At 45.0% G+C, this 23925-nt stretch overlaps 10 protein-coding genes across 10 annotated transcripts; 3 read left to right on the plus strand and 7 right to left on the minus strand.

The window, feature by feature from the left end:
- Positions 1-28: 28 nt before the first annotated feature.
- L199_002884 (uncharacterized protein) lies at positions 29-944 on the minus strand (the record flags this gene model as incomplete). The annotated part of the gene is made up of 4 exons (XM_064888623.1): positions 29-280; positions 348-596; positions 660-749; positions 810-944. The coding sequence occupies 4 exons, from the start codon at positions 942-944 to the stop codon at positions 29-31; spliced, it is 726 nt and encodes a 241-aa protein (XP_064744695.1).
- Positions 945-3910: 2966 nt separating this feature from the next.
- Positions 3911-5546, plus strand: L199_002885 (60S ribosomal protein L3; the record flags this gene model as incomplete). The annotated part of the gene is made up of 6 exons (XM_064888624.1): positions 3911-3959; positions 4035-4087; positions 4282-4375; positions 4433-4595; positions 4668-5036; positions 5102-5546. The coding sequence occupies 6 exons, from the start codon at positions 3911-3913 to the stop codon at positions 5544-5546; spliced, it is 1173 nt and encodes a 390-aa protein (XP_064744696.1).
- Positions 5547-5879: 333 nt separating this feature from the next.
- Positions 5880-7918, minus strand: L199_002886 (uncharacterized protein; the record flags this gene model as incomplete). The annotated part of the gene is made up of 3 exons (XM_064888625.1): positions 5880-5909; positions 5958-7641; positions 7707-7918. The coding sequence occupies 3 exons, from the start codon at positions 7916-7918 to the stop codon at positions 5880-5882; spliced, it is 1926 nt and encodes a 641-aa protein (XP_064744697.1).
- An 833-nt stretch (positions 7919-8751) lies between these two features.
- Positions 8752-9089, minus strand: L199_002887 (uncharacterized protein; the record flags this gene model as incomplete). Its single annotated transcript, XM_064888626.1, has 2 exons — positions 8752-8972; positions 9047-9089. The coding sequence occupies 2 exons, from the start codon at positions 9087-9089 to the stop codon at positions 8752-8754; spliced, it is 264 nt and encodes an 87-aa protein (XP_064744698.1).
- Positions 9090-9525: 436 nt separating this feature from the next.
- L199_002888 (T-complex protein 1 subunit gamma) lies at positions 9526-11964 on the plus strand (the record flags this gene model as incomplete). The annotated part of the gene is made up of 9 exons (XM_064888627.1): positions 9526-9562; positions 9648-9709; positions 9773-9852; positions 9921-10051; positions 10164-10802; positions 10927-11107; positions 11209-11536; positions 11612-11740; positions 11833-11964. 9 exons carry the CDS (start codon positions 9526-9528, stop codon positions 11962-11964), a joined length of 1719 nt encoding a protein of 572 aa, XP_064744699.1.
- A 318-nt stretch (positions 11965-12282) lies between these two features.
- L199_002889 (uncharacterized protein) lies at positions 12283-12915 on the minus strand (the record flags this gene model as incomplete). The annotated part of the gene is made up of 1 exon (XM_064888628.1): positions 12283-12915. The coding sequence occupies one exon, from the start codon at positions 12913-12915 to the stop codon at positions 12283-12285; it is 633 nt and encodes a 210-aa protein (XP_064744700.1).
- Positions 12916-13284: 369 nt separating this feature from the next.
- L199_002890 (uncharacterized protein) lies at positions 13285-13969 on the plus strand (the record flags this gene model as incomplete). Its single annotated transcript, XM_064888629.1, has 2 exons — positions 13285-13391; positions 13462-13969. 2 exons carry the CDS (start codon positions 13285-13287, stop codon positions 13967-13969), a joined length of 615 nt encoding a protein of 204 aa, XP_064744701.1.
- A 478-nt stretch (positions 13970-14447) lies between these two features.
- On the minus strand, positions 14448-16754 carry L199_002891 (uncharacterized protein; the record flags this gene model as incomplete). The annotated part of the gene is made up of 8 exons (XM_064888630.1): positions 14448-14568; positions 14644-15042; positions 15104-15273; positions 15388-15534; positions 15600-15914; positions 15980-16036; positions 16170-16273; positions 16442-16754. The coding sequence occupies 8 exons, from the start codon at positions 16752-16754 to the stop codon at positions 14448-14450; spliced, it is 1626 nt and encodes a 541-aa protein (XP_064744702.1).
- A 641-nt stretch (positions 16755-17395) lies between these two features.
- Positions 17396-19813, minus strand: L199_002892 (uncharacterized protein; the record flags this gene model as incomplete). The annotated part of the gene is made up of 10 exons (XM_064888631.1): positions 17396-17577; positions 17650-17760; positions 17841-17971; positions 18069-18192; positions 18270-18407; positions 18476-18593; positions 18668-18941; positions 19021-19185; positions 19250-19559; positions 19618-19813. The coding sequence occupies 10 exons, from the start codon at positions 19811-19813 to the stop codon at positions 17396-17398; spliced, it is 1749 nt and encodes a 582-aa protein (XP_064744703.1).
- A 1060-nt stretch (positions 19814-20873) lies between these two features.
- L199_002893 (uncharacterized protein) lies at positions 20874-22636 on the minus strand (the record flags this gene model as incomplete). Its single annotated transcript, XM_064888632.1, has 3 exons — positions 20874-21095; positions 21158-22175; positions 22254-22636. The coding sequence occupies 3 exons, from the start codon at positions 22634-22636 to the stop codon at positions 20874-20876; spliced, it is 1623 nt and encodes a 540-aa protein (XP_064744704.1).
- Positions 22637-23925: the final 1289 nt, after the last annotated feature.

A 23925-nucleotide genomic window follows, 5' to 3' on the forward strand; every position in this document is an offset into this window, starting at 1 on the left:
TGATTCACCGCGTTCGGTTGGGAATATCTTACAACTTAGAACGAACGTGTCTATCGACTTTTGCGGTTGTCAATCGACCGGAACGTCCTGCTTGAGGAAGCAATGGGTTTAAGAGCTCGTCAATCGGGACTAAAGATCTTTGAATGGATTCTGGGAGGAAACCCTTTGGAGGCGGTACAGCAGAGACAGGCGGCGGCGGTTGGTTAAAGAGCCATGCTGGACGGGCATATAGAGGAGAGGGCGTTCGGAGGTGCTGTGCTGGGTGAGCCTGTTTTTCCTCCTTAACAAAATGGATTCTCAGCCATCGCTAATTAGTTTTTACTGAGAAAGGATTGGCAAAGACTCACCTTGGGCATCCTTAAGCCAAGCAGCATTCCTGCTACTTCTTCTATCTGGACTTGATCCGATTCCTTGTTATCCAAAGCAGGTGAAGGTGAGGAGGGTCTTTCGTTAGCTCCCCTTCTTGATCTTCTTCGTCTGACGTCAAGACGAGGGTGAGGGGACGTAGCCGATGAGGTCGACGAAGGGCTTGGTGAAGCGGAAGATCTTCTTCTTCCCCACCAGGCAGGAGGACGGTGAACATCATGCTCTTTTCTCTGTCGCCGGAATTCAGGCATCAGCGGATGATCAGTACAAGCAACAATTGAGGACCGGCCTACCCAGAGTCCACATGCGTTGCAGAGCATATTATCTCTGGTTTCTGCAATGCGTTGCGGATCAGGATTACTACGCCACATGTTCGTGCCATCCTACAGGAGAGTACATGATCAGTATGCAATATGTAGAAGCGCATCAAGGCTTTGACTCACCTCCCCACACCCGCAATTTTGGCATGTCGTCGGCCTGATTCCTCGTCGTCTCCTCGACGAGTTACGACCAGTTAAATACGGTGCGTCCGATGAAATCGAGCAAGTTCGTCTGGGAGTAGAAGGAGAACGAGGCATTGCGGCTACAGCGACCAGCATTAGTAACTTGTATAATTCAGCTTGCAACATGAGAACGATGGAAGTAGCTTACCAGTCGAGATTGTTGAATGGGCTGTGCGAGTTCCGAATTTGAGGCTAGGTCTATATTGAAGTCAGCGCATGATGCATCCTAATGTAAGTCGTATCGCATCTCTGCTATGTATAAGGAAAAAAGGGTTGAAAGGTGTTTCCAAGATCACTTCTGACCCAGTCTTGGGTGACTGGGTTTAGTAGTGATCGGGGATTGAGAAGCCTGTAGTGGCAGTGAACTGCTGAAGCGGAGAGTGATGTGAAGTGAGTAGAGTGATGAGGTCGACATGTTCCGTCCGAGGACAGATGGCAAGATGATACAAAGGTATGATCATGAATGGTCAAGTATAACAAATACTGTATGAGATCGAGATGAGATGGCAATTGGGGTGGACGGTACAAGGAAGCGGAGATGCAAGAGGACAGAGGAGGTATAACAATGAAAGGAGGTAGGTATATGTTCGGAGTTGGACGTAGAGGAAGGTAGACTCACCGCCAGGTTGAGCTGAACTCTGTATTTGAGCGTTAGGTCCGAGGTTCGTGCAATGGCCGCACGAGAGATCGTCAGAGCGTATTAGAGCAAGTCTTAAGGCGGATTGAAGCGAAACCCGAAGGTCGCAAAGTCGCCAGAAGAGCGTGTTAGAGCAGAGCTTGAGGCGTATTGAAACGAAGGCGTCGAGCGTATTAGAGCGTGATTGAAGGTCTTGAGGCTAACTAGAGCGGGGTCCGAAGGTCGTACAGTCGCTAACAAAAGCGACTTGAGATTTGCGATTGATAGATTGAGAGGCAGACGAATGGAACCTGTTCTTCGGTAGAAAATTCAGACGTATTCTTCCAGTCCAGTCGAGTAGCGAAGTGAAGGTTCGATAACTCTGACTGAAACTACTACTACGTGCGGATGATGCTAGATCCTACCACGAAGTGGTGAGACCAGGAAGAGTAACATCGATTGAATAAGGGGGAAGGAAGTTGAAAGTTCTAATCTACCTAAAGCTGATTACGATTTGAAGGATTTATTTTCCTCCCTTGAGGAAAGAAGGGAAGAAAAGGAAAGAAGAAATCGAAGTTGAAGTGAGAAAAGTAGAAGGATATTTATACCTTAACTTTGATACGAGATGTGAGATGGTTTGAATGTTGTTGTTCGGGTGAGATCTCCGACCAGTGATGATAGTGATGATGACCTCAACTTTGATGGCAAATATCGTGTAGTAACGTGTAGTTGAGTATACTGATCCAAGGGGGAAGAGCAGAGGAAGACATGTCTGAATCTTTGTGGGGTTATCAAAAATGTAACGAGTTTTCCTTGATGGATCGTGGAATTGAATGATATAAACAAGAACAGATTGATCAGCGTTTTCATTTTTAGTGGGAATTCAAACGAGAAGATGAAGGAAAGGCAGGGTCAAAGCGTCAATACATCAATATATCAGTACAAATCAATTCATTCTCCTCTCTTCTTCTACCTGCAATGAATGAGAGTTCACGAATATAAGTTGAGGTACCATCATCAAACGCATGAAATCGATTCGTAGATTTTTGAGAGATTTTGATGGATGATGGATGATAGGAAGTAACAACTTAACATTCCTTTGATGAAGTAGTTGACTCTCTGAGGGGAACAGGGTCGTTGATGAGTAAACTATGAAAAATACCTTTTGGGCGCAGGAATAAGGATAAAGAAGTGCGAAACGCTCAATACCCTCCTTTCGTGTTGCTCGTGTGGGGATGAAACTTCCTCTTGCATGAGTAAAGTCGTCCGTATCAATTGGGTTTGTTAGTGAACGCAAATACCTCTAGAGTAGGAACCAGATCCATATGCCAGTTGGTTCAAATTACCAATACTTCGTTTTTCATTTTTTTTTTTTTTGAGTTTATGAATATCAGTTTTTCCATCCAAGCTATGAGGAAAGGATGAGAAATCCATTCTGTTCGATGTAAAAAATGAGATGCGATCCCATCATCAACTAAAAGAGATGGAAGATCAATACATCGAACACAATTTGCATCATAGACATGTCTTTGTTTATCCGATCAATAGCAATATTATTCGGAGTGGACTAGTTCGGACTTGATTTTTGTTCTTTAAGGAGTAAGTCAAACACTCCTTTGAGCTAGTGTTTTAGGGTACAGGTCACAAGATCATGGCGATGCGATCTCTCCGACCGCGATTTCTTGGGGAAAGGATTGCTTCTAGGCGAAGAAAAAAAGAGTATGACTATATGGTGATATCCGATGACGATCTTCTTGTTATCTTCGAAACAGATGGGGTCATAGTATGTCAGTTGTCTAGACTTCCTGCGATCACGTATCGGACAAATGCGATGAGCTGAACAGAGTTCAGTTGTCGGACCGGATCGAATGAAGACGAATAACATTTCGCTCCGAAACTCTATTATCGTATTGTGACGTTGCACGCCGAGATCACCGGTGGGGATTGATGGATGGAGCAAAGCAAAACATCATGTGAGTCAATAACGAGTTATCGATGATGCTATGAGATGCGATGTGAAGTGAAGTCTCTTCATGTGTAAACGGTTGGTTGTGACATGACATTTAGGCGAGATTGTGTGTACGTATGATGAATAGCAGTGAAAGAGACTGCGCGTTAAACCAATTCGACCTGGAGTCATCAGGAAGTGGAGGTTATGCATTTCAGAGGGTTGGTGAATATGATTTCGTGCTTGTCGGCGTTTAAAAACCTTACATCCGACAGCGTGCCACTGAGGTCTCATGCTCACCACGTGTGAGTTGCAGCTTTTCAGTTCAACACCCTGAATCGTCTGCCAAACCCATCCCACCGCTGGTACCGTCTCCGTCTCTGCTACCGACTGAAGAGAGCCTCAACTTTGTCAACTTTTTATCTGCTTTCTTCATCCTTCAAGTCTTTTCTTTAAAACACATTAAAAAAAGTCGAGATGTCTCACCGAAAATACGAGGAGCCTCGTCACGGTTCGCTTGCTTTCCGTGAGTACCAAATCTGTACACATCCAACCAGCGAAAAGGATTGAAGAGCTGATGAAAGGTGGTTTTGACGATTAGTTCCCAGAAAGCGAGCTGCCCGACACAGAGGAAGATGTAAGGCTTTCCCTAAGGTTAGTTGGAGATTTCATTTTGGATGATGGCTGGGACTATGGACTATGAGGATGAGTGGATTATGAGAGGATAGGATGAGGATGGGAAAGAACTAGAATGGGATGGGACGGGATGAGGAATAGCAGGATTAGGATCTGTCTGGGAAACGGAAAGGAGAATATGTCGTTAACATTCAAATGGTTTGATAATATAGGACGACCCCAAGAAGCCAGTCCACCTTACCGCCACCATGGGTTACAAGGCTGGTATGACTCACATCGTCCGAGACCTCGACCGACCTGGATCTAGTGGGTTCTTTCTTTTATCACAATGATAGAAGGTGTAATACTGATGGTGTATCGTAGAAATGCACAAGAGAGAAGTCGTTGAGGCCGTTACCGTCCTTGAAACTCCTCCTATCGTCATTGTCGGTGTTGTCGGTTACGTAGAGACCCCTCGAGGTTTGAGATCCTTGACTACCGTCTGGGCTGAACACTTGTCTGACGAAGTTAAGAGGCGATTCTACAAGTGAGTTAACTTTTTTTCTATTTGTACTCTCCGATAGGGATTATCATATGCTGATTTGGTGACTCGTAATAGGAACTGGTACCGATCAAAGAAGAAGGCTTTCACCCGATACACCAAGAAACACACTGAAAACAACGGTCAATCCGTCACCCGAGAACTCGAGAGAATCAAGAAGTACTGTACCGTCGTCCGAGTTTTGGCCCACACCCAAATCTCCAAGACTGGTCTCTCACAAAAGAAGGCTCACTTGATGGAAATCCAAGTCAACGGTGGTTCCGTCGCTGACAAAGTCGACTTTGCCAAATCCAACTTTGAAAAGACCGTTGAGGTCGGTTCCATCTTCGAACAAGATGAACCTATCGATATCATCGGTGTCACCAAGGGTCACGGTTACGAGGGTGTTACTGCTCGATGGGGTACCACCAGACTTCCTAGAAAGACGTGAGTGCAATCATCTTCTTGCAACAATGTAATCTTACTGATCTTTTTCCTTTAACCCATCGCAGTCACCGAGGTCTCCGAAAAGTTGCTTGTATTGGTGCCTGGCATCCATCCAAGGTGATGTTCTCAGTTGCCCGAGCTGGTCAACGAGGATACCACTCCAGAACATCGATCAACCACAAGATCTACCGAATCGCCAACGGTTCATCTGGATCTTCAGGTTCTACCGACTTCGATTTGACCAAGAAGGATATCACCCCTATGGGTGGTTTCGTCCGATACGGTATCGTCAAGAACGATTTCGTCATGATCAAAGGAACTTGTGCCGGTCCTGTCAAGAGAATCCTCACTCTCCGAAAGGCCCTCCGAACTCACACTTCCAGAGCTCACACCGAGAAAGTTCAACTCAAATTCATCGATACCTCATCCAACTTCGGTCACGGTAGATTCCAAGATAAAGCTGAGAAGAACGCTTTCCTCGGTCAACTCAAGATCAAATCTGATGCTTAAACTGTTCAGCACTTTGGGTTTCGGATAATAGGAAAGTAGGGATGAGAAGGGATTGGATTGATGGATGGGATAATCCATACTTGTAACATCAGGTTTACTTTGACGTCTCATATATGCATTGCTTATGAGCGTTTCACATGGGTGGTCGCATGATCGCAGGCTGTATATGTATACAATCTGAACAGCTAGTCACCTCAGTCACTTCTGCTTTTATCATGTGAAAATTCCAGTAGTTGGGCTTTCATGAAAAAACGAGACGAATACTCGATGTGATGCAAGGGTAAGCAATCACATCCCACATCCATGGAAGTTCGTATGTACATGCATATTGCTCTATGATCTTACTTCACTCTTCTTACTCTTCTTTTATTTAGCCTTTTTCTCGTTCTTTTCTTTCGGCTCTGATCGTACTTTCTTTCCCTTAGTCCCTTGCATTTCAGCTGCATCAAAAGGATTGGGTAAACTCTCCTTCCCCTCCCTCTCTTTCTCTTTCTCTTTCTCTTTCTCTTTTTCGGCTGTCTCTTGATCCTTGCTGACCTCTATGTGTTGCTGCTTCTCGTCTACATTCACTTCGTTATCATTTCTTCCACCATCTACAACTGTCGGTACTTCTTCCTCTTCTTCGTCGTCAAAGTTTAAGCCATTCGTTTTGACGTAATATGAAGGTATCAAATTAGTTTGTCTCAATTCCTCACGTCTACTCTTGGGTTTCTTACTTCCGTCTGATTCCTCTTTTGGTGCTTCTATGTCCTTCGGCGTAGGTTCCGCAGGAGTGGTCGTAAGTGATTCGACAGGTCTTTGATTATCATGCAAAGTATGCGCAGGTGCACTTGTAGAGTCGGGACTGGTAATGTTGGGCACTTTCACTTCGTCCACTTTTCGAGATCCACCAACCTCTTCATATTTGATTTGTGATAGCTTATCATCCTTTGATACCTCCTTTTCAACGATATCCACTCTATCCGTATCTACCTTAGAAGAATTGTTCACCTGCTTTTCCACCCCCTCCACACTCATCAAACCAGGTCCGAACGTCCCACTCCTTCCCGCATCTTCTGACTCAGCGGGAGGAGCCAGAGTAGATTGTCTTGAAGATACAGAAGGCGATTTAGATACTTTGCCATCTTCCAATACGGGTGGTAACGCCAGGGTCATCTGAGATGCTCCTCTCAGAGGCATTTGGGGTTTATGCGAATGGTAGTTTTGGCTTGCGGACGGAGGAGGGGGTTGAGGACCCAATGCGTATGCCGGAGGAGCAGGGGGATGCTGAGGTATGGAAGATCTAGAAGTTGGTTTAGGTAAATGTATGACTGAACCACGGTCGGTGGTATCCTTCAAAGGTGGTTGAGAAGGTTGAGGAGGTTGAACCTCCAATGCAGAGCTGTGTCTAGATTGGTATTGAGATGGATTAGTAATTTCCAATTCCCTTTTAGTCATGAGTTGTACTGGTGATCCCTCTCCTGACTTTGAAGCTGGTTGACGTTGCTGCCTATCTTCCACGCCGTGTATACTCCCATTGATCGAAACTTGATTCATATGTTTATGAAAAGTCGGATTAGGTCTTCTGGTTGATGGAGCATGTTTCAATGGTTTGGATTTATATAACTCATCTCTACTTCCTTTCCGTATTGAGGGTTTGGGTTTCAATGATGTAGGACCATTCTCAAGGATCGTAGGTCTGTTTGAGATTGAGGAAGAGTTCGAGGCCGTCCTGTTGTGCTTGGGAGCGGGAGGAGCGAGTAATTCGAATGATTTGTTCTTGTTATCATTACTTGGTTTTTTGGGTTTAACCTCCTCGACCGCAGAAACGAATGAAAGTTTCCTATGTTTCTTATCATTTGGGTAGAAGAATTCCGTAGATTGGTTTTGGTTTTTCTCCAAATCAACCAGATCGACATTCTTACCATCTTCCCCATTACTACTAACTTGGTCGGCTTTTTGTTCTTGATCTTTGTGTTGAGCGGCTCTTCGTCTCTTCTTCTTGGTCAACCATATACAAAGGAAAGATAGTACGAATATACCCAGGGTGATACCAATACCTGCACCGATTAACATTGACGTAGAGATCTTGTTCTTCGCGCAGGTTAGATAATTCCTACATCCACCAAAAGACAGATAAATCAGCAGGTTATCCCACGGGTAGGAATGAATAGAACTCACTTTACGCTTCCATCATACTCGCAATCTACCTCCCCAGCATCATCGCTGTCGGTGTCGTCAATCCCATCGTCATCAGTAGCGCCAGTACTGGAGAGACCTGAGGCCGCAGATGTGATTGTTTGAGCGAGACTTTTGGGAGTTGCAAGCAGGAGCACTAAGCTGAGAAGGATTATCGAATTCAGGGATTCGTTGATTGACATGGACATAGACATTGTTTGATCGGATCAAGTCAGCTAAGGGTATAATCTGTTGGCGTTTGGTTACAAGATTATCTTGTGTTCTGAGGTATTTTATATATGGTATTAGTGATATGAACTCCCGTCAATGAGTGTATTGTTTTTAGTACTGTATTTTTGCTTTTATTTTGTAGGAGGGGTATTTTACTAACGGGAGGTTTTCACTATAAGATGATATTGATTGATTATATAAAATGATATTGATAGTCGTTTTGGGAGATGGTCATTAGCGGACTTGACTCGATGTTCACTCTCTCCTTGATGGTGTAAGCGATGCGATAAGTACGAAACATGTTGTCACACCAGTAAAGTTTCAACATTGTACAACCTCAAAGGATCAGTGAATGAAAGGATCTCATCTAACACCCCTGTTAGTGCAGGGCAGCAAGAAAGGAGTCGAAAGTCCGGTACACGCAGGATCAACTTGATCGGAAGTACTGTTCGAGAGGACCGTTTCACTGTGAAACGTATATACCACCATGAGTTTCGTTACCGGTATGTTTCCCAATATTTGAGGCTGATGAAGATAGATAGGGTATATTGCATATATGCTGGGTATAGATATCGGATATGAATGTGTATCCTGCTGATTCCGTTTTGTCTGTTGCGTTGTATAGTATCACTAATTCTTGGTTTTCCTATTAAGATGGGAAAAAAGTATGTCAGCGATGAATCAATGATATCATCTCATTGCCATATCAACCCCTTCTCGGGTTTACAAATCAACTCAATCTTATTGCTTTCACCCCTAGAGATATGCCAGCGATCTACCCGTACGACGTCCGTCAACATCTCAACAGCTATCGGACTCACCTATAACTCCATGCTTTCCTTGTACTAGCAAACTCCCCCAACTTATGCCCTACCATCTCCTCCGTCACAGTTATAGGCAGGTAATCCTTCCCATTGTAGATCATGAACTTCAGTCCTACGAAATTCGGTACGATCGTGCACGATCTCGATTTTGTGAATATGGGTGTATTGTTTTTAAGGTGTTGAGAGAGATTAGGGAAGGCAGTGAAAAATGGACCTGTAATGATCAGAGAAAAACATTCAGCTCACAGCCAGTAGCTAAATCATGCAATTTTGGATGACAAAACTCACCTTTCCAGGTCGATCTTCGCAGGACTAGTGATGTGGGGTGCATTGTGTTGCTGTCGGTGGTGTGGTATGATTTCCAACAATGGCTCGATAGTATAGGATTCATCTGACTTTTGACCTGTGATGTTATCGAAGAAATCAGTTGGATAGCTGAAATACCACCATGATGTGGCATTCACTGGTAAGTTATCACTTTGACCTGGCCTTCGTACGCGCCCGTGTCTCCCTCAGAACATTTCGAGATGAACATTTCAGCTCATCCATCTGTAGAAAGTTTAGTCATACCACTAGAAGCAGCTGTATACTTCTCAACCAACTTCACTCTCAGTCACATCCACAGCGATCGCCCCAGACCTACAACCAGCTGCTAGCGTCAACTCTGCATCTTAGGTCTACACGGTCGGAAACCAGCTTTCAAACCACCCTCAAACCACCTCCACCTTCTACATCCTTCCATCGCTCACATTAGAAAGACCATCAGAATGGCTATGCCTGGAGGAGTACCTGTCATGGTGATGAGTGAGTGGAAGTGCAGACACCCCTGTAGCGAACGGCTCAGCCCCTTGACCCTTGTCTACTATAGCTGACTCAACGCTCTTTACAGACACCGGGCCTGAGCGTCAATCAGGTCGAAAAGCTCAAACTGCCAATATCGTAGCCGCAAAGGTGAGCTTGAACGTCAGACGAAACTAATGAATGTTGGCTCATCCCGCTACTGTGCTTGTATAGACTGTCGCCGATGTGATCAGAACTTGTCTTGGTCCCAAAGCAATGTTGAAGATGATTTTGGATCCTATGGGTGGTATTTTGTCAGTTCCATCATCCTCTGCCGCGAGCCAATGATGAGAACATCAACTGATCTTTGCTTGCTATAAAGATTGACTAACGATGGTCATGCGATCTTACGAGAAATCGATGTAGCTCACCCCGCTGCTAAATCAATGATTGAACTTTCGAGAACTCAAGATGAGGAAGTTGGTGATGGTACGACCAGTGTGATTATCCTTGGTGAGTACGGAGTTCTAGTTGCGACACAGGTCCTGTATACAAACACATAACAAAGACAAATCTTACCGAAAATCGCACTTATACTGACTAACAATAATGTTTCCTAATTCAGCCGGTGAAATCCTTGCCTACTCCCTCCCACTCCTCGAAAGGCACATCCACCCCGTCGTCATCATCCGAGCATTCAAACAAGCTCTTAACGATGCTCTCGAAACTATCCAGAAGATCTCCATCCCTGTCGACATCTCATCCGAATCAGAGATGATGGCCCTCATCAAGACCTCTATCGGTACCAAATTCTCTTCTAGATGGTCAGACTTGATGTGTTCATTGGCCTTACAAGCAGTTAGGACAGTAGCAGTCACAGCTGAATCTGAAAATGGCTTAGTTGGCGGTAGCGCCGAGGGTAAATCGGAGAGCTTGAATATCAAGACGGTAGATATCAAGCGATATGCGAGAGTTGAGAAAGTTCCAGGAGGTGAAATTGAGGAATCTAGAGTATTAAGTGGTGTGATGATAAATAAAGATGTCACTCATCCCAAGATGAGAAGAAAAATTGAAAATCCTCGAATCGTACTGTTGGATTGTCCATTAGAATACAAGAAGGGTGAATCTCAAACGAACATTGAAATTCAGAATGAAAAAGATTGGAATAGGATTTTACAAATTGAAGAAGAACAGATCAAATCGATGTGTGAGAAGATTATCGAATTTAAACCGGATTTGGTATTTACAGAGAAAGGTGTTTCCGGTGAGTAATTAGTCATTCCCAAGGACTTGACCTCCTTTTCGCCATCCCTGGAGTATAGGGATATGTGCCCTACAGTATCATTTGATTGAGTTACGGTACTGATGCTCTCATTGCATTCACGTAGACCTCGCTCAACATTACCTCCTCAAAGCAAACATCACTGCTATCCGACGAGTACGAAAGTCAGATAACAACCGTATCGCTAGAGCTGTAGGAGCTACTATCGTCAACCGAGTCGAAGATCTGAGGGATAGCGATGTTGGTACGCAGTGTGGTTTGTTCCATATTGAGAAGTTGGGTGACGAGTGAGTTTCATTCTGTCCCTCTCTTCGCTTTCTCCTCAAATCCCTCCTTCAATTACTGGTCTTTCATCGCTTAATGCTGATTGTCCTCGCATATGTGTTAGATACTTCACCTTCCTTGATAAATGCTCAAACCCTAAAGCATGTACCATCCTCCTCCGAGGACCATCCAAAGATATCCTCAATGAGATAGATCGAAACCTCGCAGATGCGATGTCAGTAGCTCGAAACGTGGTGTTCAACCCTATCCTAGCTCCTGGAGGAGGTGCGACCGAGATGGCCATTTCGGTAGCTTTGGATGAGAAAGCGAGATTACTTCCTGGTGTTGCTGGAGCACCTTACAAGGCTATTGCGGAAGCTTTGGAGGTCATCCCAAGGACGCTGGTGCAGAATTGCGGAGGGAATGCTATTAGGACATTGACTGAGTTGAGAGTGAGTCTGGTACCCATCTAGACATACAAGTATGAGGGAGTATGCTGATTTGCCATTCATCTTCGCTCACTATAGGCTAAACACGCTGAGGGTCATCACATGTTCGGTGTAGATGGTGATACTGGAAAGGTGACAGATATGAAGGAATATGGACTGTTGGAATCTGCTTCTGTCAAGATCCAAACTTTAAAGACTGCTATCGAGGTGAGTCCAAGCTTCGATGTGCTCTTCTCGGAACACCACGTTTGCGTACCCTTTTAAAAACGATGCTGATGATGTTTGGTGCTTGATGCTAGTCCGCCACATTGTTACTTCGTGTAGACGATATCGTATCCGCCAGGAGACCAGGAGAAGAAGCTGGTGCAGGAGGTGGTGTACAGACTATGGGCGGGGAGGAAGGTCCAGGTGGTGAGATGCCTGAGATGTAGAACGGGGTGAATGACTTGGGCAAACACAAAAATGAGAATATTCATAATGATCATGGTTTTGATTCATGCATAGATAATGTAACAAGGTATATACTTGTGTTTCAATGCGTCTGCGAGACAATGATTTAGCAATCACAACAATGATTCTGAAGCATTGAGAACATGGGAGCAAGTACAGTATGTTATACAGCCAATCGCTCTATTCTGAGATACTGTATTATACAATGTCCATCGATCATCTTGATCCTCTACGTTCTATCAAGTCTACATGATTCAACTAGTCCACTCCATTTCTTGGTCCCCTTGGATAACTGTACATCAAATTTCTATACACATGATAAGATCCCTCCTCTTTGATTCCCCCGCATAAAACACCTTTTCCCCTACTGTCTCGAAACCCATCTTCTCGTAAAACCTCTTCCCTCTCTCATTGCCTTCCCATACACCCAACCATATTTTACTCTTCCCTAACTCTCTGGCCTTCTCCTTCGATTTGGTGATTAGCATTTGACCAAGTCCCGTACCATGTGTTGAAGGGTGGGCATACAATCTTTGTAATTCGATTGAATTGGGTATGTCCATGGGCGGCGTAGGATTCTGCACTAGTTGAGCGACACCTAATATCTCTTCTTGGATATCGTTCGAAGATGATGAAGCGGCACAGATGAAATAATGTTTATCGCTTTGTGCAAGTTCCGACTCGAAGCTTGATGGTGAGAGAGTGATGTTGATATATGTATCTAAATCTTGAGGTGAGACTGACCATCCGAATAGATCTGACCAGGTGGTTCCTACTAGCTTTGAGATCTGCTCAGCATCGGAGGGAGTACCTAGACGAGTCACGTAGGTCATAGCAGTGGCTGTATCTCTCGGGGCGTTGGCAGGAGTGATTGACGGCGTACTGTCCGCATGGGAAGGTTCGAGGGTGGTTGGCTGTGTCGATGTGGACATGATCGAGGATGGCTGAGAGTCGAGAGAGATGCTGGACGAAAGATTACACTTGAGCAAAGGTGTGTTAGAGATCAGCAGATCTCATCCAGTATTATTTGAGTCAAGTACGAACTCGCCAACTTGACTCGCATCTGTCTGTATCTGTATCTACTTTGACTCAACTTATCAACTTATCTTTCTCGGTTGACGGTCGAGTGTTTCCACGTGTCAACCACGCTATTTGCCTCGCACCAAAAACGATGACATCTTCATTTTCCCACTTGGATCCTCTCCCTCCCTCTCCTTCCGCTTCGACCTTCCCGTGCATTCTTCATTCCCTCTTCTTGTAGAGTACATTGCAGACTACTGATTCAGAATCAGTCAATCAAAATGTCAGGCTTCATCTTGGGAACTGGATCAGGTATACTAGCTTCCGCAGCTGTATACTATACCTTGTCAACTTCTCTGAGAGAATCGACTGCTGGATTGAGATCAGAGTAAGTTTTAACCATTACTATCATTATCGTGACCTTGAACTTATTTGCTGAATTGTACATTATTTTACAGATTGCACAACTCCTCTTTACTCCTCTCCAATTCCTTCGAACCCATAACCCCACCTGCACCTTCCTCACTTATCGGACCATCTTCTTCATCACCGTATCAACCCTCTTTCGGAGAGATAGTCAAACAGCGATGGAACGCTACACTCACCAATCTAGTTTCCGGCGTTAGATCGACAGATTGGGAACTGGTCGGTAAAGACATATATCAAGTTGGTGAAAATGCTATCAAACGATTATCAGAAGAAACACAAACACCCTCTTCCGCTTCATCGATACTTGATAATGGTAGTCCCGTGAAACAGACTGTCAAAACTCATGAATCGGTGTCGGTAGTACCCGGAACGACAGGTATAATAGACCATGCTGAGAAAGTACCAGAAGAGAAAGTAGGTGTGAATAAAGTAGTTGGAGTGGATTTGAGGAAGGACAGTTATGGTTACGTACAAGGGAATGAGCTCAAGGAGCTGATCAAGAGAAATGCAGAGAAGGAAGGTAAGAGATTGGTATAGGTTTAGTAGTCAGTGACGACAGACGAAAAGATCAAAAATGGCATCAACGCAGTTTCATAAGGAAGATGTATCATCGATGGTGGAGCACATATAGGAGAGGATAGGATAGAAAGTAGATGAAAATTCACATGCACAACACAAAGAATGGTCGTATCGACGTATGTTCCTCAATATACTGACACTCGTTCATACGGAGTGGACACAGACAGAAACCCAGGTGTTCATCGAAGATGCTTGCAGGACCGATACGGTTGTAGACAAACGAAACCGTTGATGCACAGATTGACATATTAATGCAATCGTGAACGAACAAACAAGCATCAGTCATCAATGGTCATTCGATCATCTAACTTATAGATATTACGTTAACTGAAAGGCTTCAGTATCTATGCTACACTATGTTACAAACACCCAACACCATCATCAAAGAAAGCCAGATCTCAATAACTTTTTCCCCAAATTCTGATGCTCGGGTCAGTCAATTGGAGCAAGTCCAATCCCAACTATCGCCATTCTCACATTCGCCTAGACCTAATCCCCACCATTCACTCACTAATCGAGCTACCGCTTCTCGCCCTGATACAGTTTGAGTTTCCATCCTACCGACGGCTCATCAAAGTCAGCAATTACTGCAATGCGAGATCTCTTACTTATATGACCAAAGGGCAACTCACGTAGATATCCAAGCCTCCTGAGCAGCAAGATAATGTAATCCCCTAATAGGTTCCACAGGCGCATAGGAAGAAGTAGTCTTAAGTTTGGGATAAGAATCCCATTCTTTCCTTACTAGCCAACCTGGTTCTTCACCAATCAATTTATGAATGAACCGATCGCTCAGTCTGGTAAGAGAGAAGATCTTGACCGCATATTCACCTGAACCAGGTAAGACTTCGCCATGCCATGAGATCGACTGGAATCTCGGTGGAGGGATTGACTGGATTCTCGAAGTCAGTCCGGAAGTCAAGATTGCATTCGGTATATAGCTGTCTTCGGATAGACCGAAGAAGGATGGGAGCGGATGAGGTTGGGTGGTGGTAAAGTACGTAACGTGTAGTCGGACATATGGCTGGTGACTAAACATTGCATTATTAGGTCATCAAATGATGTGGTATGATATTTAGGGGTGAGACTTACGGAATGGGGGAAACGAAATTCGCTGCTAGCTTCTTGGAGATTGGCGATGAGTGCCATGGTGCAGCGAAGAATACAGCATCGAATGGTTCATCATCGTTAAGTTGCGTTTTATTGGATTGGATGATGAATTGAGGGGAGTCCTTTGAGTCAAGTGGAATGATTTCGGATACCTGTACACGGAAGGGACATGCTAAATCGTTAGCAATGCGTCAATCATGGATGGGATCAATCGAAATTGATATATGATGTATATGACTATTGGATGATTAATGGTAGTCACTCACCTCTGTACCAAGATGTACTTTGGCTTTACTATCATCCAGCATCCCTCTGAAGATCTGCCAATTACCTCCCTCGACCTGTGAAGCTCCACCAGTAGCCATTGAGACGCCCGCTCCGAGCGCGTGGATATGATCCATATCAGAGGCGTACTGCATCACACAGCGCATCAGCTTGGGCCTACCACTTGTGTGAGGATGAAGCTGGCAGTACTCACATTGACTCTTGTCGATCCCTCCCAGATCTCTCCTAACCATTTCCGATTAACACCCACTACGTTCTTTGCCCAATCGTCGCCCGTCCTCGTGGTATACTCGTTACCCAACCCCAAATCTTCCGCGAGTTCCGATATACCTCCGACTGGTCCTCTCTGAGATAGATGAGACGGATCATACAGCTTAAGGAAATTGTTGACTAATTTGGCGACGGCTGACTTTGTTCGATAAGGTGATAAAGGTCCATATCTCCATAAAGCCTTGGCGGAGTCTATCCAAAAAGAGGCGCTTGTCTCGAAGAGGAATTTCTCCCCGTCCTAACGCCAGAAGGATGAATCAGCAGAATAATCCATGTATGTTAGTTGGCATTATGATGATTCACCCATATACCTATACCTGATTCAGCCATATCAGGATTGATCAGAGTGAGATTAAAGTACTAAGTATAAGTAAGCTGAAGGTCAGCGATCGCTCGTTCAGGTTACGAGAGAGGCCATCAACATGATCTCAAGCAGTTCACCGTGTAAGACTCCGCTAAATACTATTTGAATCATGAATGAGATACAACTTACGTCTACTCCCTTCATCATATTCCGATTAGATTCTACAAAGATGCTTCCACCCAATTCTTGAGCACGTAGTCGTGGATCGCTATGAGGGTGGATTGTCGTTGTTCCTAAGGAATTAGATCATTGCGTGAGCTTTGTTCCGGATTAAAGATACTGTATCAGGATGAGATAGATCCATCGACATCCTGATGATATTGTACCATAATCGTCACAGTGCTGTATGAGAAGATCTGGAGTGCATCAAGAAATCAAGAAGAATCGAAAGTGAGACTCACTTCCACCAACATACCCCTCTTTCTCAAAAACCACAATTTCGCCTAACCTACTACCTTCCTCAACCCCTAATCTAGCCTCTACAATCCTAGCTGCCCGTTTAAGAAAGAACGCAGCCGCACTCCCACTTGCACCGGCACCCACGATCGCTACCCTCTTAGGTCGACTCTGTACTTTGCCATCATTCGATACGGTATAGTTGATATTCTGATATATTGCGAAGTTGTCCTCTTGTTTAGAAAAGAATGGGATAGCTGAAGAGTGGAATGGTTGGAGGAGGAAGATGGAGAGGAGGAAGAGGATTGAGACGAACATTATACGTATCCTCGGGGGAGTTTCGAGTATACGTCGTATTATAGACCTCATCTTGGTTTTCTCTTTGTGATATATATAGGCAGATGAGCTGTAATTTGAGAGGTATAGGCCAGGCGACGGGCCAGGAGAGGAGTGCACAGTGGAAGAAGTTGATCCGTTTGACGAACAATGGGCTGTGTGTGCTAGTTTGCACTCGGCACGAGTTTGTCAGTCGCTTTAGCGTGCTTTCGGTGTTGTGGATATAATTCCCAAGTGGTGTATGTACAGTAAAACTGATTCGACCTATGATAGTGTCATGCTGGTTTGACAAGAAGAATGGAGTGTATAGTATGGTAGTATGCCTTATGATGTAGTCTGTTGGTTTTATTGTTCGCGCCTTCGCACTGACCTCCACTCTTCTTACTCTTCTTCCGATGGACTTCTCTTCTCATCGACGCCACCCCCTCATAGCACAGATCTACCAAAGATAGATCTAGATGCATGACATTATATCTCTTGATCACCAAAATCTGTATCTCTGCTGCTGATCTCCGCAGCTTTTATTATATGTAATATACTTATTGTTATAGATATAATCATTCATTCTCCTTGCCTTGAATCGCTCAAACAACTTGCCCATTCCGCCGGGATGAGACATTGGCTCAACCTCTCTTGGCTAAGACGCCCCCGGTCACGTTTCCATCAGCTACGGGTCTCTTGAGCTTATTGGTTTTGTCCTCAACTACGAAAGTAGCAAGAACCCGCTCATCAGAGGAATGAGTACGGACATCGTCGATACCGTAGTATACAGCTGTGGCATCTTGTCGGGTAAGGTGAAGTTCGACTACGGATGCCCCATTTGCATCTGCGATCAGCAATCATGCATTGAGTTGGAGATGTGGTACAGTGCCCTCACAATATCCTCTAGTAGCACCTTCGGTCCATTGGAGCTCCTCGTTACCCGTGGCGTTGATTAGCTTTTGGGCAGTTTGGATGTACGTTTCAGCAGGTAAAGGTTTGTTGGCAGCTTTGAAAGGGGATAGAGCCGCATTAGTCTTTGATTGACTTCAAGCTGACGGTTGCGCGTCTTGATTTGGTAGAACTCACTATGATTATAGCCAAACGAGGAAGGAGAAGAGACTGCTGTACCAGCAAATTCGACTGCGTATGAACCATCGCCTGTCACGGTGTTGTATCCATCTTTCTCATCATAGGTGATATCAGATACCCAGTTGGCACTAGATTACCAAGTCAGATGTCAGCTCAGTACGTTTCAACGTCTGCAGGCAAGACTGGGTGGGTTTTCAAGAAAGACACGGAAGGAGTGAGACTTACTGAGAATCTCCAGAAAGGATGAGCACGTTGTCGATGTTATTCTGACTTATTGTATCGAGGACTCTTCTTCGGTTGGCTTTGTACCCGTCCCAAGCATCCACATTGTCCGATACCAAATTGGCAACTATTGGTGAAGAGGCTGATCAACACCTTACACAAGCGTCTGACAATAGGAATGAGAGGGATAAGGAGCACACTTACAAACGATTTGTTGGCCGACGATCTTCCATTGGGCGCCTCTTTGCGAAGAGTTCTTCAAACCATTGTAGAACCAGTTCTCTTGTCTTCCGCCCATGAGAGATCGGGCTTCCTCATTTTGGATAGCTTTAACGTCATTAGCTAGACGGGGGAAACAAAGCAATCCATTAGCGAGAGAATCTTGATGGAACAACATGGAGCGTAATCACTGTTGTAATAAACATCGGTCAGATCTCTGTTATATTGTCTAGTGTCTAGCATGAATAGATCCGCGAGAGTGCCGAATTGGAAGCTTCTCCAGATTCTCAGAGCGTCATCGGTTTCAACCTGTGACCATTCACCCACATCGTAAGCATCATCTGAGAGTTTGCTGTCCATCCGGGCATGCCGCATGTACTTACCGTTCTTATGGGGAGCCATTCGAAATACGCTTTGACGGCGTTTGCCTTTCTCTGTGTGAACGAGGTGTTGTACTGAGTTCCAGCAATGGTATCGTTGGAATCTGCCGAACCGGCTTTCCAACTGTTATCTGCAACTTCATGATCGTCCCAAACAAGTTGCCAAGCGTGACTCGCATGGAGAGCTTGTAAGTCAGGATCACTTCGATATTGCTTGTATCGAGTTCGATAATCCTCCAAGAGAAACAGTTCGCGGTTGGGCTCTGGTACTCGACCACTGTGGGTTCGATTCAGAAGTATCAGTATGACCGCTTTATATGTCACTGAGACGACGATGTTGGAGATATTATACTGACATATCCCTCCCATCACCATAACAAGCATTTTCATCATCACAACCATCTCCCCTGTATTCGTAGATGTAATCACCGACATGGACAGCATAATCGATTGAATCTCGCGCAGCAGCATTCCCATAAGCGTTGAAGAACCCGAAGGGATAGTTCGAGCATGAGAAAACGCTACATGATATATTAGCCATAATCATTACTCTCGGCTGTTACTATTCTACCGCTCGTCACTTACGCGAAAGACAATTTGTCAATCTCATCGTCATCCTCAACAGGGGTAGTCAAAAATCTACCGACCGGCGAGACATTATCTTTGTCGGCACAATTTGCGAATCTATAGTAATATGTCGACTTGGGTTGTAATCCCTTTGCTTCAACCTTGTAGGAATAATCGACCTCTGGGGTAGTCCAAACTTGGTCAGAGGTTATGATATCCCCCTCTGACCAGGAGTCATTGGATTGGGACACTTGGTACTCGAGACATATCGGACGGGAGTCGTTCGTAGTGGGTATAGGGTGGGTCCAAAGGATCACCGAATCGGATTCTGCCCAATCACTCAATGTCATTACAGGGTATTCACAACTAATGAGAAGATAACGTACCAGGATCACCAGAAGCTACATTATAAGGGAACTCGACTTGTCCGTCATAGTACTCCCATCGCTTATGATTCCTTCGGACGGCATCTCGGGGTGTAGCAAGTTGAGGAGCCCGGAAGGAAGGGGAATCATATGCCCTATTGTGGATGATGGACGCCACGGCGGGACTAGCGAGTGAAAGGAGTAGGACAGCTAACATTGTAGGATCGATCTCCTGGGTATATCAGAGGATGATTAACTGGCTCGAGACATAATGGTCCCATCTTGGTCTTCATCTCATCTTATATCCTATATCTTGAAAAACTAGTAGTCCAGCATCGTGTTCCTCGACCAATGAGATATTGAAGATTCATCAGCTTCGGATGGATTGCTTATATTTTGGATACACGTTCGAAAGTCGATGACGAATGGTTAATCATAGATAACAAATGACTAGACAGATGAGCTAGGCATGATACGAACGTGCTTATATCAAGTTGAGCGAGGTAGGCCAGAAATCCGCTGGATGTGGACAGGTATGGTCTATAATGATAGCATCACATGGTTGTCACGGAACCGCTGTGATCAATTACACTAGTGCTTGTCAGATGTATGGGCATTAGCGGCTTGACATGTTGAAGATGCTGTAATTTGGCTAGGAGAAATGTCGAAGATATGATTGTTATCACAAATGGCACGTGCGAGAGTGTAGGTCGAGATAAGTCTTTATCTGGATGAGGAAAACGGTGTTTTGGTCGAAGGCACCGGGATTGTAAGTGTATGGAAAGACAGGATGTATTGTATCGGAAGAGCGGTTCGCTACAGCATATATAAGTTGACTTCAACCGAGTACTCGTATTGACGCGCTGGGGCATCGACGGCCTTGACTAGGTGGGATTCGGAGAACCCCGTTGATATCTTGATTGAATTGGAGTCGCACAGCTTCACTTCATCCACATGCGTAATGAGGGAGTCAACTTCGTACTCCTGACATTCGGTGATATCCTGCGGATCACACCCTTGGTCGAACAAAGGGAAAGCAGTGCATGGATGCGTGTATATACTGTTATGTTGCTATAGGAATATACAGATTTACAAAGGTAAGTTGATGGATAACGTCCAAGGTATATATAATGACTAGATATATAAATATTATTCTATACAAGTTTTACAAGCACAAGCAGCAAACAACAATATGAGATGGACAAGAACGAAAAAGCCCAAAGATCCACAGCAGAACAACACAGGTCGGACGGTTCATACAATGTGTAAGCAGTCGATTAAGACATGAAGAAAGTCTCCGCCATATCCTGTTCATCTTTACTCAATTTCATATGCGTCATCTGACCTCTTGCAGCAGCTGCTATCGAAGCTGAAGAGTGTAAGGTAGGTGCGCAAGACTGTCGATTCTTCGCTATACGTGCTTGTTGCGCTTGGTAGGCGTCGTGGGAAGTTGGAGGAGGGAATGCTGATTGTCTCTTTGATGCTGGTGCTTTGGATTTCTACATTTCCCAAGAAATCCGACATCAGTGCTGATATGTTAGGAGGGGAACGAGATACTCACGTCAGATAGACCCATCACTGATTTCCTCCATTTACTTTCTTTCCTACCCAGATCACCCATTGATCCAGTTCCTACAGGTGCCTTTCGAGGTGGACTCGATCCAGCCAATTTGATCCCTTCGTATATCTTCTCTGGCGAAAGGCCAGTAGGAGGGTTGGAAGATGTAGGCGACACTTTACGTACCTGAGGTGCAGGAATGGGAGGACTCGAAGAGTTCGCAAGGGGTGTGACGATCTTGGTCTCTGCTGAAGAGGACAGAACGGAAGATCTGACACTGTTGGCTGATGCTGGACCGTTGGTGTCGATCCTAGCGGGTATTTTGATAGGAGCAAGAGGCTTGACAACATCAAGCGATTCGGTATCTTCTTTCTTCGGAGAAGCAGTAGTGGTATCTATCACTGGAGCAAGGATGGGAGGTTCAGGTTGATCTTCTTCTTCATCAAACTCGAATCCTTCAAGACTCAACATGCCCTCTGCCTTCTTCTTGGTCACTGTCGACTGCTTAGCTGGAGTAGGTGCGGGGGAAGCGGTAAAATCGATAGGAGGAGCAGCACCAGGCGGTAAAGTAGGGACGAACTCGGAAATGGGAGAAGGCGGTAGAGGGATCTTGAGAGGGTCTGTCTCCTTTACCGCTGGAGCTACAGGGGTGATAGGTAGAGGTGAGTCGACCAGCTGTTTCTCGGAAGGAGCTTGACTGATTTTCGATATGGCCGACACTGGTCCTCTATCATTCTTAGAAGTATCGATTCTGGATAAAGTAGGTTTGTTCGACCCGCTGAATGCCATAGTCTTCCTTTTGGCCAAAGTGGCTGATTTGTCCTCCTTTATTGCTTTGTCAGAAACAGCGGGGGAAGTTGTAGCGGACCTTCCAGTGAGTTTACGGAGGAAAGATGAGAATCCTGATGACTGTTTGGTAGGCATGGGTGGTCTGACCAACACAGGTGCCGGCGCAGATGGTTTGGTTTGCGGGGCAGCTGCTTTCTCCGATACAGTTGGTAGAGAAGGGACAGGAGTGGTCCTAATGAAAGCAGTCGTGACTGGTAAGCTATCACAGCCGCATGACACTGTGGTCGGGAGGATATTGAGTTTAACTCACTTTTCGCTTACGCTCGATGCCCTCTCCCTGCCCTTCTCACCGCCTTTCTTTTTCCTTAGAGTCTGCATCGATTTACTTAAATTCAGTCTTCCTTTCTTTACTTCTTTCACTGGACTGGGATGCTCTAATGCTTCGTCAATGGTCGATTCGATTTTGATAGGAATGGCGCCGTTTTTAATGGAAACCTGCAACAAAGGAGGGTCGATAGGAGTGATCAAAGTCTCTGTATCTTCGTTGGACGATGCGACCTGATTGAGTTGTAATTGTGAGTCTTGCGAGTCTTCAACGGTGGAAGATGATGAAGGAGTCAAGGATGGTCTTGAAGATGCTCTTTCTAACAGTTGCTGCGATGGCGCTGTTGGGGGAGAAGCCATTGTTGACATTTTGTCCGAGTATAGAAATCCGGGCTGAATATGAAACTTTTAGAAGTGTCGAGGGTTGAGTTGGGGAAAGGGGGCTGAGGCTTTGTGATATTTATATAAATGTTTGCTTTATGTCCTATTTGTTTCTGATCTTTTACATCCAAAATGGAGGTCAGCTGATGATCTTATTGGGTTCCTTTGTTGAAAACGCCACCCCCAGGTTCAAGTCAATGCGCTGTTTGTCACTTATAGGGGGGCACCAGCTAAGACCAACAAAGAAAGGATGCTCACTGTTTGATGGATAGCACCAGGTCAGACGACTGGGAGACAGATGCACAGATGTCGATTCCAGCTCTGAAGTGAGATCGAATTGGTGTCTTTTCTTTGTTTGGTTTTCAAACCAAGAATTTCGGTCGGACCAAACGGGAACCGGACTTTGCGTAAGGTTGGTAACTTGATCAACGCGCTGTTTACGTTGAATCTTGCTGTTCGCTCGATCAGAACCTGGTACAGTATATGAATTGCTGCTGTATATCTCAAAGATGTGTGTGTATGTAGCGTAGGAGATGAAGTCATGAATGGGGATGAGTGCTCATTCTGTCATATCAGTGTGCATGGTCCCATTGTCATCACCGCAAATGAATGGATGGTCAATTGACGGAATCTCTCGGTTGATCATCTCAGCAGCTCAGACATAATGTGGTCTGGCAGAAGGACCCTTGCACTATGTAAACTCAATGGGTGTAAACTACCCAAAACGTCTTGTCCAAAGAGTTTTAAGTGAGTCTTGTTTACACCGTACCTTCAAATCCCTTCGATTGGATCCCCTCCAAACCCTGATTTTCCGTAGTCCTGCCGGACAGTCCGTTTGCGGGGAAGGTCGCGTGCATCCGCCAACAAAAGCACAGTCTTCTCTCTAACGCCGGTGATATCATATAGAATGCATCAAGCTATAGAATTGAGTCTGGCCCCGGTCTTATTTGCAAGCATAGGCACCTAATGAGCTTCGTGGAAATCGATTTGCAAAGCAGGACACCCAAACAAATGGATAAATATGCTCAGGGTCATTCGGAATCGGAACGGAACGTTAAGGCTAGAGCGAGCGTAGACAACAGAAAAGAAGCTTTCTGATCTTCTGCCGCTCTTCAGACTGGCAAGATCCTCATCCAAATGGCCATCATCAGCTTCACAATCTAGACGAGACATCAGCTCCGAGCTGCGCCGCAAGTGAGATCAAAATTCATGTCATGAATCAGCTGAGAAATTGGACATAACTGCTTCTGCAAATGATTTGTTGTGTTGACATGATC

Source organism: Kwoniella botswanensis, chromosome 1 (genome assembly GCF_036426115.1).
Source record: "Kwoniella botswanensis chromosome 1, complete sequence".
NCBI lineage: Eukaryota > Fungi > Basidiomycota > Tremellomycetes > Tremellales > Cryptococcaceae > Kwoniella > Kwoniella botswanensis.